The sequence below is a fragment of the Limanda limanda genome, chromosome 21 (genome assembly GCF_963576545.1).
Source record: "Limanda limanda chromosome 21, fLimLim1.1, whole genome shotgun sequence".
NCBI lineage: Eukaryota > Metazoa > Chordata > Actinopteri > Pleuronectiformes > Pleuronectidae > Limanda > Limanda limanda.
Window position 1 is genome coordinate 16,638,410 of NC_083656.1, and position 12,874 is coordinate 16,651,283.

General features: G+C 41.5%; 1 protein-coding gene across 1 annotated transcript in view; it reads left to right on the plus strand.

The window, feature by feature from the left end:
- cacna1g (calcium channel, voltage-dependent, T type, alpha 1G subunit) overlaps window positions 1-12,874 on the plus strand; it is a 230,090-nt gene that overhangs the window by 137,201 nt on the left and 80,015 nt on the right. Inside the window, exons 10-13 of the mRNA XM_061094795.1 lie at window positions 7,037-7,188; window positions 8,102-8,287; window positions 10,317-10,431; window positions 11,694-11,849. Of these exons, the coding sequence (XP_060950778.1) occupies window positions 7,037-7,188; window positions 8,102-8,287; window positions 10,317-10,431; window positions 11,694-11,849 (609 nt within the window). The remainder of the gene's footprint in view (window positions 1-7,036; window positions 7,189-8,101; window positions 8,288-10,316; window positions 10,432-11,693; window positions 11,850-12,874) is intronic.

A 12,874-nucleotide genomic window follows, 5' to 3' on the forward strand; every position in this document is an offset into this window, starting at 1 on the left:
AATGTTAAGAAGGGCAGAAGATATTTCCTTGTTATGTGACAAATTAGCTGCGATCATCCTCATGCAGCCCTTGTAGCTTCTGTAACACCATGGTCAACTTTGGAAAGATCCCAAAAGCCACATTAAAATCTTGATTATCATTTACCATTAGTAGTCCTTTCTTAAATTATATGAAGGTGCTGATGCAGTCAAATCACCCAGTCATCTGCAACAAATCGTCATTATTCAATTAAATTTTATTTGTATAGTGCCAAATCAAAACACACATTATCTCAAAGCACTATGGTCAAGACCTTGAAAAAAAAATAGAGAGAAACCCAACAGTTCCCACCATGACCAGCACTTTGGTGACTGTGGAGAGAAAACACTCATTAACTGTAGGAAAACTCTAGCAGAACTCTGTGGGCGGCCTTGACCAGTTGGGCTGACCAGAGAAAAACAGGGAGGAGAGGAGAGATGGGTGGAAAAGAGGGGAGAGAGAAAAGAGAGAGAGACCAGGAACAGTTGTGTTCCTGGTTGTTATAACGGAAACAATAAGAGTAATAATTATGGATGTATAGATGTTATAAATGATAGTAGCAACAGTTCATATAATAATAATAATAATAATAATTATAAAGATTAGTATTCATTATCATTAAATCAGAACCAACCAGCCAACCATAATGGGGAGTGCATCCTTCTCCATTTAATGCTTGAATTATCCTCTTCAACAGCATGCAAAAGCAAACTTCTTGATAAGACTAACACACACACACACACACACATGCACATGCAGACACGCACGCATACCATGGTGCTGCATCATTGACAGTCTGGAGCGGAGCGGGGCCGCAGCATCCCGTTTAGATTAGATCAAATCAGATTAGGTGACATTACATTAGGGCTAACCAGATTACACTATCCCTCATCCAACACACTTTACCTCCTAATGCTCCTTCAGCCTCATTACCCAGGACACAACCATCGAAGGAACCAATTAGAAAAGCGAGAACGCCTTTCTCACTTATGGGCACATTCATCTCTCTCTAGGTCGTGTGTACACCCCAGTGATCATCAGTCAATTAGGACATGTCTCCAGTTTGATAAACTAATGGATGTGGGTCTTTGTGTGACAGTGCATCTGTGTGTGTGTGTGTGTCTGTATGTGCGCAGTTGCGGTTGTGTGTTCATTGTCCTCTGTGTGTCTTGTGTGCTTTTCTACGTGTGAGAAAGGCTTTTATGGTCTCACTCTTTCGCAGTATCCTTGCATGATGTCTGAGGAATGTCCAATATACAAGCTGGAACAATAGCAGAGCAGAAACAGTGGGGGAAAAATAATGACCTGATCCTGAGTCTTAAGGCCAGATGTCTGCAGTCCAAGTCTCACCTCATAAAAACTGTACTCCTTGTCCTAGCTAATCAACTGCAATTAATATATGGCTTTATGTGTGTGTCTACACTCGTGGTTTTGTGCGTGAGGTGGTGCAGAGCTTTGTTCATACTGTATGTGTGCATACATGGTAATGAGTGTGGAAGTAGAGCTCAGTGAATACATTTCTGTGTGTGGTCTGTGGATGTGTGAGCTTACATACTTATTAGTGTGGTTTTGGGTCTTTGGGTACACCTCTATGTCTATTTGTGGAGTGTGTGTGTCTGCATGTGAGGGCATTCATCTGACAGCACACACACAAACACCAAAGTGCCCCCTGCATTTGTTTACCCTTTGAACTTATTTTATTGGCACAATGAGTGTTTGCACATATGAAGGATTTGCCGACACAATAAAGCAGTGGGATCAAACAAACAGATTTGTCTGAGTCTGTGAATCCAGTGACAGACACGAGACACACAGACGACGACAAAGAGGGGAGATGAAACCGAGCAAAGCTTGTTTTTCAGGGTTCACTGACAGGAGCTGCGCTACAGGCTGTGGGCAAATTATTATTTTTTGAACAAGGAGACAAGAGGGGAAGATGTCTTCCTCTCTACATATCCTCCACAGTGCTTGTTTAACGTGGCAGGTGTACGACAGGATCATACTTATGTCCCACTTATTTCTCCATACAATTAGCTGTTGTTTTCTCAGTCGACAGTTTAGCTGTGAATAGCAGTGGCACCTAGCCTGACGTTGTCATACTCATTATTCTAGTCAGAATATGAGTCTGAGACCGCTCCATTGGGCTGTGATTATGGGGCAAGTTTCAACAGAACCAGGAAACAAAATGCCTCTTCGCTCAATTGGATAGACCTACAACCAATCAGAGCAACGTAGTATGTGACGTATGTCAAGCGACGCATAGTTGTTGTGAGTTGTCTGTTTCACGAGTTTATTCACTCTCTAAATAAATCAATGGAAATGCTGCTAATGCCGCTCGTATATCCACCGGAGGCAAAGCCCCCAGGAAGTAGCTGGTGACCAGGGCTGCTTGTGAGAGCCCCGGCCGGCGGCGGCGTGAAGAAGCCCGCTACGGATCTCTCTCAGAGCCTCGCGACCGGCCCGGGACCGCTACCTGCCCGGGACCGGGACCGCGACCGGCCCGGGGCCGCGACCGGCCCGGGACCGCGACCGGCCCGGGACCGGCCCGGGACCGGGGCTCTGAGAGAGATCCGTCTGTCATGGTTCTGCAGGAGCCAGCGAGGAGGAGAAACGGCAGCTAATCGTTTTACACTTCCTTGTTGCTCCAACATCAACAGCGTCCCAACTTGTGTCTTTTTTGTCTCATATGTGCTGAGGAGCGTAGCGCCCCCCCCCCCCCCCCCACTCTCTTTTTATTTATATGACTGCTTGTGTGGCTGCAGCATCGGGGCCAGCTGATAAATTAAACTTTTTATGAATCCCGTAGGAGGACGGCGAAAACATCTGTTCGATCTACAAATGCCTTGATCGCGTTCCTCTGTTTCTCTTTCAAAATGAATGCGCTGTCGATGTCTGCTGGAACAGACTCGATGGCAGCATCGACACATCTCAGCTCTGCAGGCAGCGCTCTCTGGTGACGTCGTTGATTACGTCACTGTAGATCATCTGTCAATCATCGTATAAAGCCCGCCCTGACGATTTGATTGGTCCGATCAGCTCCTGATCGGCCATAGTTTCTCCCCAACGGAGCGACTCCAGACCGAACTTCCCGAACAACAAATGTTGTGGGCGGGGCTAAGTTCGTCTGGCACCCAGGCTAAGTGGCACCATCTTTGAAATTAATTCCTCAAGTCTGGAACATTCACACGCACTCACTTACTCTTCTCATCACTGATTTTGCTGCAGTTTGGGGTTTTCACCATGTTTGACACATAAAAAACGGATTCCAATGATTCTGCATTTAATCTGCCAGCAGCTCGATGTGTCAACTTCAGGTGAGCAAGTGTAGTGGCTCTTCCTCCTCAGATCAGGCGACCGAAAGTGATTGTGTTGACGTCATGTTTAAGATGCACCACTCTTCAAAATGTCCACTGTTTGTTTTCTACTCAACCAAACTGGTTTCATGCATGTATCAAGTTTACTTAACTCTGTGCTTGACTACAGTTGTTCACAGTCAACAGTTTAAAGTTCATCAGCTAGTGTTGAACTTGTCTCTTCACTAGTTTTGATGTTTAATGTTAGGGTAAGGGGCTGGCAACGGTATTATGCCAATGAATGTCCTCACTAAGACAGAAGTACAATAGTGTGTGTGTGATTACTTGAAAGCACGGTGTGATCTGTTTCAGATTGAATTGAAAGTGTCTGTATTAATTACAAAGTATCCTTACATTTGGATCTGGAACCAAATCAGCCTAAAGGTATTTGAGTTCCACACCCATATACCATATTCTATCACAAATGATATAATGATTAATATAATTTAAATTCTGATAAGCTGGCAGCTTCAGACACTGCATTATCCAGGACCTCAGGTATGTCCTCAAAATAAAACCACCAGCGTTAATCGTTAACATTTACATTTTCCTGACCAGTGACCTGTCTTGTAGTCGTATGAATAATGTCCTCTCTCAATAGCAAAGATGGAAGCGGTATAATGCTGATGTAGTGCTGCATATTATTTTAAGGGTTGGGCTCGGTGGATAAACTGGTTTGCATACAAGTACTTTATTTCAGATAAATTCAATAACTCAAATCACTGCAAACTTCAAACAGTATATACTGTATAAAATACCCTTTAAGTAGATCCTGCATATTTAAAATTATGGATCAGTTAAAAAATATGACTGATTGACTTAATTACTACATGCAAACCAACAGATTCTAAACATTTTGGGAAATAGTATTCCATCATAGGAGTAGGACTTAATCTGTGACTCAATTCTGCATCCTGCGGCTGCATCCTCCAACGCCCACATAAACCGCTTCGACCAAACCGAAATGAGGCAGTCTAGTCTTCCTATTTCTTCACCAGCTTTGCCTGTCGTGTATATATATATATATATATATATATATATATATATATATATATATATATATAGACACAATGCACTGGTAAGAAGAAGCACAGTGCTATTGCTGTCTCAGCAGTCCTGCACGTAAACCTGTTGATCCCGGTTTGCTTCTAACTTTATCTTCCCCACCGACAGTAAACAATGATTTTTTTAAAACCATAATCATGAGCTTTTCTTAACTTCAACAAAGATGTTTTAGTGGTTTAAACATCACATGCAGCAATAAGCTACAGCAAAGGTAATACAGGTCATTCTGAAAACCCAGCAAAATTCCGTTCCAGGCTGTGAGATATGGTGTAATAATGGGCTTCTGTGTTGCTGGACTCGTTGCCTGAGGGCCTAAAGCTACATTCACGTCTTATGGGAATAATGACTTAACACGAAGCAACAACTTGAAAGTGCCGACTTACTCAAGCTCAGTTAAAACTGTCACACTCTCTTATTGAAGTACTCCTATAGGGCGTTGCTGCTTTTGACAATGTAACACATGGACTCAGTCAACGGCATCAGCTCTCCACCACAAAACTCCAAAAAGTAGTTGCTTTACACTGTGTCATGTTTGAGTTATCAGTTTCTTTCATTTATGTTGGCTTAAAGTATTTCTTGCTTCTGAGCAGTTATTTTGCAGCAAGAGGAGACTCCTCTGCAACACAAGCCCCTGTAAAATGTCAACTCGTCAGTATTAAACTTCTGCAATTTCAACAAATTAAACCAATGAGATATATAAAGTTTAAATTGAAGTTTTTTACATCCACGGTCATTTGTTTGTTGGTTGGTTTGTTTGTTGGTAAGCAAGATTAGAGATTCCCTTTTGGTAGAAGGGTGATATATGGGTCAAAGAAGGCTACATTGAATTTTAGTGCCGATCAGGTTTTTTTTACTTTACAAGATTTTTCAACATTTTCACAGTTTTCGCAGAGACTAGGTATGAGCTCTATAATGCCGTTCTTTCAATGTGTATCGCTGCCGTGTTGTAACCACTGTCTTCCCTCTTATGACATGAAGGCAGCAACGGTGACAACATTTCATTATAACTGACTCTTCTGTCACCGTTGCTGAAAAGACTTAAACAAACTGGTGCTGTAATGCGGCACGAGCAGCTGTTATTCAACTTGTGATGTTAATCTCCGTATACATGTCGCTATGTTTCCATGCTAGCGTTGAGTAATCACTGCTTAAACAGTCGTGGTGTATAGTGATTAGAGGCAGCCCACTTGGACAGGCTTAATGACACACACTGTGTTTACATTACGTTACTTTACCTCGCGGTTCAGCCGGGGGGTAATGTTTCTGCTGGAATGATGTCTCTATTGAAACGCATACGCGCACACACACACACACACACACATACACACACGTTCAATTATACATTTATGACAGAGCCCATGCCAACACAGATCAGGCCTTCAATACTGTCCTTTCAGTGTGGTGTCTGTGTGTGTGTGTGTGTGTGTGTATGTGTGTGTTTGCATGTGTGACACCATGATTGAGCTGTATAAACTGTTTAATGCACAGAGATGAAAGGACTCATGATGTCTGGGGTTTTCCATAGTCCACAGGCTCATAACACCATCCCTGCTGGTTCTTCTCTCCTCGCCAATAATTACGGATACTCGCTGTAGACGCCTGATTTACATACTGTGTCGTATTTGGATGCGCTGCGCCTTTTATCTTTCGGATCGGGCTCTTTTTCTTGTCTGTCTGCTTGTTCTCATTGCCTGTTTTTCTCGCACATGCTTCCCCCCCCCCCTGGCATACACCCACGCTCAAATGCTTTCTCTCTCTCTCTCTCTCGAACACACACACACAAACATGCGTGCACCCACGAGCCAGTTGTTTGATGTAGATGGGAGTGGCAGCCCAATTCTCTGATGAGCTCTGAGCAGACGTCCCAGGCATATTCAGCTGCAGCATTGTGTGTTATTTTATGTGACAGAAAGTAGCTGTGTGTGAATAGACAGATTTGTCAGACTTGAATTGAATTTAGTCATTGCCATATTGCTTTGTGCCCATGTGACACTGCAGGTGTTGTGTGCCGATGCCGGGTGAACAGCTTGCTTCTCCCCCGCTCTTGTGATTTCCAGGTTTTTATCATTCGTGTAGATCAGACTCCTGCACTGGTTCATTTTTTGCAAACCTGCACACACAGAACTCAGTCACTCACCTCAAATAGGTTATGGCCTCCATGTCCTCCCAATCTGGTAGTTAAGCTGTGTTCTCGGAAAAGTATCTGTGAATTATCGCAGCACCTGAGCCTCCACAGCTGTCAACATGTTCCCTCAGACAGCGTTTGTAGCTTGCAGCTGTCAAAACCTAATCAATTGTTGCACTTTTTATAAGCAACAAAGTAACAAAGAAAGTATTTAGAACTATTTCCAGTTTATTGTAACTGTGACTTCAATGTCAGTTGTGACAGTTATTTGAGTGTAGGTGAAAAGGTCAATTAAACACATTAAAATAATTAATTAAACACATTAAAATAATTTCTCCCTACCTGGAGCCCGCATTTCATAATTTTTTGCTAATAGAATTTAACCCGTTTTACATCTTTATTGTTACTGCACTGTGTACGGTGCTATAGAAGAACATTAACCTTCTCCTTCTTTTTCTCTTTTTGTGTCTCCAGCCTGATGAGTTGACCAATGCTTTGGAGATCAGCAACATCGTGTTCACCAGCCTCTTCGCTCTGGAGATGCTGTTGAAGGTTTTGGTCTATGGACCCTTTGGCTACATCAAGAACCCCTACAATATCTTTGATGGCATCATCGTGGTCATCAGGTGAGTAATCATTTAAATTTGTTTATAAAACAATGCTCCATCCTTGCCTCTCTACTCATTTGAAAAAACTGCAACTGCATGGTCAGTAATGTAAATAATCTGGGAGGTTAAAAACATTGATTAAATTCATTAAAAACTATAAAAAAAACTAGTTTATAAAAAACATTAATCTTATTTTACATTGTTTACATAACTCTAAGCATTAAGAGTTGATTGCTTCAGTCTCCACTCAAATACAACAATGGAGTAAAAGTTCCCTCTGAAGAAACACATCAAACACATCACATCACCCCCACACTTCTCTTGGGTGTAACACATAAAGTTAAAATCACATTATCTTCCCCTCCAACAAACTTTCCCCAAACAGCCCGTAAAAACAATGTGATATCACCATCCTGATGTGGGTAGTAAACAGAGTGGTCAAAAGCCATAAACAGTCTTTGAGTGTGATGCTGCAGTTTGCAGTGTGGTGATGCAAGGCTGTGGTAAACACGGTGATGACACACAACTGGAATAATGGCTTCCTCATTTGCAAAAAACGTGAGCCATTGTCTGTAAATCCAGAAAATAGAGCTCAGTCGTCAGTTTCATGGGTTTCTAGTGGAATAGATGGATAAAGTTAGTATTAGCTTTTGGTTCCATGTTGTTTGCCAAATACAAAGAAGCCCTTTGTCTCATATAGGCCTCATCCCTTATTGTAGCATAGATTGTATACAATGATGGACAAATATCTCCACTTCCTCCCTCTATACAATACAAATGATCCCATATTGTGCATTTGGAGCACAAGTCTGAACAGTAGCGATCAGAGGATGGAGCCACAGTAGCCCTCGACCAACCAGCAGACGCAGACGTACATTTTCACATTTCACTTTGTTTTTATAAATACTTGTGTGTGTGTGTGTCTCCTCAGTGTGTGGGAGATTGTGGGTCAGCAGGGTGGCGGCCTGTCGGTGCTGAGGACGTTCCGGCTGATGCGGGTGCTGAAGCTGGTGCGCTTCATGCCGGCCCTGCAGAGGCAGCTGGTGGTGCTGATGAAGACTATGGACAACGTGGCCACCTTCTGCATGCTGCTCATGCTCTTCATCTTCATTTTCAGGTAGGTAGAGGAGGAACAAGTTGCCTTACATCCTGTCTTAGGGCCCGGTCACACATACGAAAATACAGCCAAATATTGCGGGTCAAAGTTCACCCAGTTCGCAAATGTTTTATCCAACCCCTCGCTCACACAGATTGTAAGTGAACAGGAGCCGAAGTCTCAAAGACAGTGAAAGAAAACACAACTTTAAACTAAAGGGAGTTTGATCAGTGACCATGAAGTAAATTCTGTAGATGGGATTGAAAGCACAAAGGTGTGAAATGAAATGAAATCAGTTGATCGGTACGTGGGAACTTCTCCAGAGGTCATACAGACATGTGACAGGAAGAATGAGATCAGTCGAGGGGATGACAAGACTTAAGTGATTCTCTCTTTTCGTCAGCATTCCTCTTTTTCTGCCTGGTTGAACAGAGCAGCTGAGCTCAGCAGAATCAGAGTTACGGACCTTCTCTGTCTGATACACAAACTCGTGAAGAAACACAAACATGCCCGTACCAAGAGGAGACAATACTCAAGTTTCTCTTTTGTGAGCCCAGAGTGATGGTGGAACACGACACATTCTCTCATACTCACAGATCTGAAACACATAGAAAGGTGCCAAACATAAGTCACATGTGGTCCACATCAACAGATTTACAAGATATTTTATCATCGTACCATCTTTATTCTATAAGCCCAGTGGAGGGTGGATAGTGAATCCCTGCAGACGCTCATAGAATCTGTTTCCTTACTTTTTTCCAGACATTTTTGTTGTTTAGAATTTTCTTTGTTGTTAGTGTTTGTCTCATATCCAGCGTTGCCTAAATAAAAATATATTTTCAATGTAGTAACAATAGCAGAAATATCTGATTCTCCAACATTCTGGTAACACAAACACGATTGTATCAGTGGTGAACCTTTGCTTCCAGTTCACTTCCAATCCGTGCAAGCAAAGGCTAAAAGACAAGGCTTCATTATTTATTTCTTATTGTTTACTTTTTACATTCACTATTTTTTGTAGACATTCAAATGTTTAATTGTTCAAGTCTGCAGGAACCTTTCATTTCATTGAAAAGTTTTGAGTCAAAACACGGCTTATGATCACTTTGAAATTAAGAAAATGAATAAAATAGATTATATTTGATGTCAATGTACATAACACTGACGGGGACTAATGTGAAACCCTTACTACATGTGTGTGTTCACCATAATGACTCAAAAGTGGCAAATTTACAGGAAACCTTTCCAAAATTGAAACATTGTAATGACGTACCATGCACTAATGTCCCGTGTATGTGGATTTAACTTAATATAAGCTCTTTTTAAATATGGAATAAGGGCCATTCAAGTTGAGCTGCCTTATTACATGTTGTTAGTATGACCTATGTGGAGTGACTTAGTATTTATTTATACAGGAGCAGTGAGAGAACAGAGATTCGGTTGTTTCCAGTGTATACACTAAGATGAGCTAACAGCCTCCTGTAGCTCCAGCTCCATGCACATAACTCAACACACATCCAGCTCAGTCTCCTTAAGAAAGCATGTATGTGTTGATGTTTTCCTGTGATTAGAAGAGAGCAGTGGAGATGGAATAGTTGAGGAAATAGTGAATGTCATTGCAACGGTTTGTGACGCTCTCCATGGTGCTGAACTTGACCTGGCACAAGCACTCCACTCCACTTCTGTTCATTGGCAACATTTGTGCCTCTGTGCATTGTGGGCCAACAGTTTATGAAGCAATGAGTTAATTTCATCACTGACTGGGCTCCATTGATGATGTTCTACTGTTCTTTGTACTTTAATTTGATAAGTGTTTTGTAAATACTTCTATACTTCTATGATTTTGTATGACAGTCCATTATGCAGTGATTACCAGCAGTTATACCGCCAGAGCTATTTTTGCAATTATCGTCAGTATGATGAAATTAAAACAACATTTTTTTCCAGCAAATATGATCCGTTTATTTGCACTGTATTTAATGAGACGGCCTGTATTTATCCCTGTATTTCCTGTTGTGTTCCCTGCTCTCCCTCCCTCCTCTCGTGTCAGTATCCTGGGGATGCATCTGTTTGGTTGTAGGTTCGGGTCAGAGAGCGAGGAGGACACTCTGCCGGACAGGAAGAACTTTGATTCTCTTCTCTGGGCCATAGTAACGGTCTTCCAGGTGAGAAAGGACCCCCTTCTCTTAAATACTCACTTCTCATCACTGTATTATGGCCTGTTAAGCTGTATCTTCACGCTCTTTTGAGGTTATGAAAATAGAAAAGCTGGAAGTCCAAAAGGTAGGGAAGTCCTTCCATCCATAGCTTGCACTTCCTATGTGATCGCACCAAACCTGCTGAAGTGCCCGCAAGCGACTCTTCTTGTTTCACTGCTGCTGACTGAGACTCTCTCAGAGGCTGAAAAGACTGAAAATTCCTCCTTAATAAATAAAATACATCAAATCAAATATTCCTCTTCACTCTCATAGTACCCTCTCTTCCTCTCCACCTGATGTCCTTTATTTATTCCCCCTAATTTTCATCCACTACTCTTATTTTCATGTATCTTACATAGGTTAAGTACTTGTTTCACGTCACCTTGGATTAGCAACTCTGTGGTGTCTAACCTTCCATTTTTATCCCCGCATAAAACGCTGTATGGTATTTGTCACCCCCAATATAGTAACCATGTATAATTCAGTGACACATATCATCAGAGACCATGCAGCACTCCAGCATGTCTCTCTGTGCAGAACATTGCACTGACATGTCTGTTTTCTTGGCGGTACACTGAGAGTATAATGTATCTTTCTTTCATTGATTCAACCCATTGCTTTAGCAGCTTTTACATTTTCAGTGTTGCATCACTGGAGCAGAGAGTTGATTACTTGTCCATCCAGAGACAAAACTTAAGGGGGCCTTAATTAACAACATTAACAAAATGTTTGATTGTATAGATGGGAAACTTGTGTCGACTTACTCCTATTATACAAAAATGAATCCAAAATATCCTCCATATTGTTGTCGCCTTCTCGTACTTTTGTCATGTTGTGATTGTGATTTGGGGCCACGGCATCATGCTCTTCTGAAACCCACACTTGGCCAAACTCAAAGCAGTGTCAGCTTTTAATTGTAATATTAAATCCTGTGATTATCATCATAAAGTAAGTGCCCAAAAAATAGATAAGAACTATCTAAAATGACTAGAACCGTCTTCTTAATTTATTTAACGTGCACTTTTTGGTTTGGTCGGCATCCCCTCCACTAAAATTGACGAGGCAAGGTTTATGACCTTGAGGATTAGGCTGATTATATCCAGTTACCCATTGTCTGGTGTATTTTAACAGCAGAATTACTGTAAACTGCTCAGTTACCAAACTAACTCTGCTACAAAACCATTCACCTTTTTCTCATTCATGCCATTTTCTACCTGCCTCTCTTCCAGATCCTCACGCAGGAGGACTGGAACAAGGTGTTGTATAACGGCATGGCCTCCACGTCCCCAGTGGCTGCCCTCTACTTCATCGCACTCATGACCTTTGGAAACTACGTCCTCTTCAACTTACTGGTGGCTATCCTGGTCGAGGGTTTCCAGACGGAGGTAAAGTCTTGCTGGTCACACATGCACAAAACCGATGCATTATGTAGCATAAAAAAAACCCCTCAGGACTTTAAATTATTGAGCTTTTTTTTCTGATATGGGGATAAAATTATTTCGGCATCATCACAATGGTGCCTGTTTACCTCTGACATCAGTATAGGTTTGTACTGCTCTGATTCAGATTCATAAGTCATATGAATAAAGATGATCCGATAAACTGTTTTCGAACTAGTCAGCAACTGAAGAAAACAAAACATAAATAAATTTGAAGGGACATGAGACCATGTTTTAAGGTTAAACAACATATTTGATAACTCATTAGCTATTATTAGGAACAGCTAGAAGTGCCATGCATTCAACCCTGCCTGGCCATGAGAGATGATTTTATATTAAAATATCAATGCAAATTTGTGACACATATCTAAGATTGTAAGTGAGATGCACTTGTTGTAATGAAGCTAGCAGTGTAACGCTAACCGTTGTCTTTTCAACTGACCTCAGCTATTTTCTGAATAAACCAGTAACGTTATACTCACGGAAACATACAGTATTTCTGTATATTGTTATTAAAGTTTACGTCAACAGAAATGTTTGTTTCAAGCACTGTAGCAATGGATTGAGCATTTAGATAACGAGCTTGATTCTCATTCATTCTGCTTCATAGATAATTGTGCCCCAGAAGTGTGTTGATATTTCTGAATTGTATCACATAACAATATTAAAGAGTGATTTTGGCAAGAAAGTGGTGGAATGCAAACGTTAGCTGTTTTCTAAGTGTAGCAAATGAACTATCAAATATGTTAAACATGGTCCCTGTCCCCCAAAATTGTCTTTTAAGTTGCTGATCAGTTAGGGTCTGTCACAATATCTGTGTTCCTATGACTTATAAACCTGGCACATTATCCTCTTCATAACAGCATTTAAATGGGACGTTGGAGGAAAATGGTCGTTTGGGGGAGATTGTTTATCTTCTTTTGATTGGAGCTACCTTGTACCAACCTTGCACAGTGGCCTGGCTTGCTTCC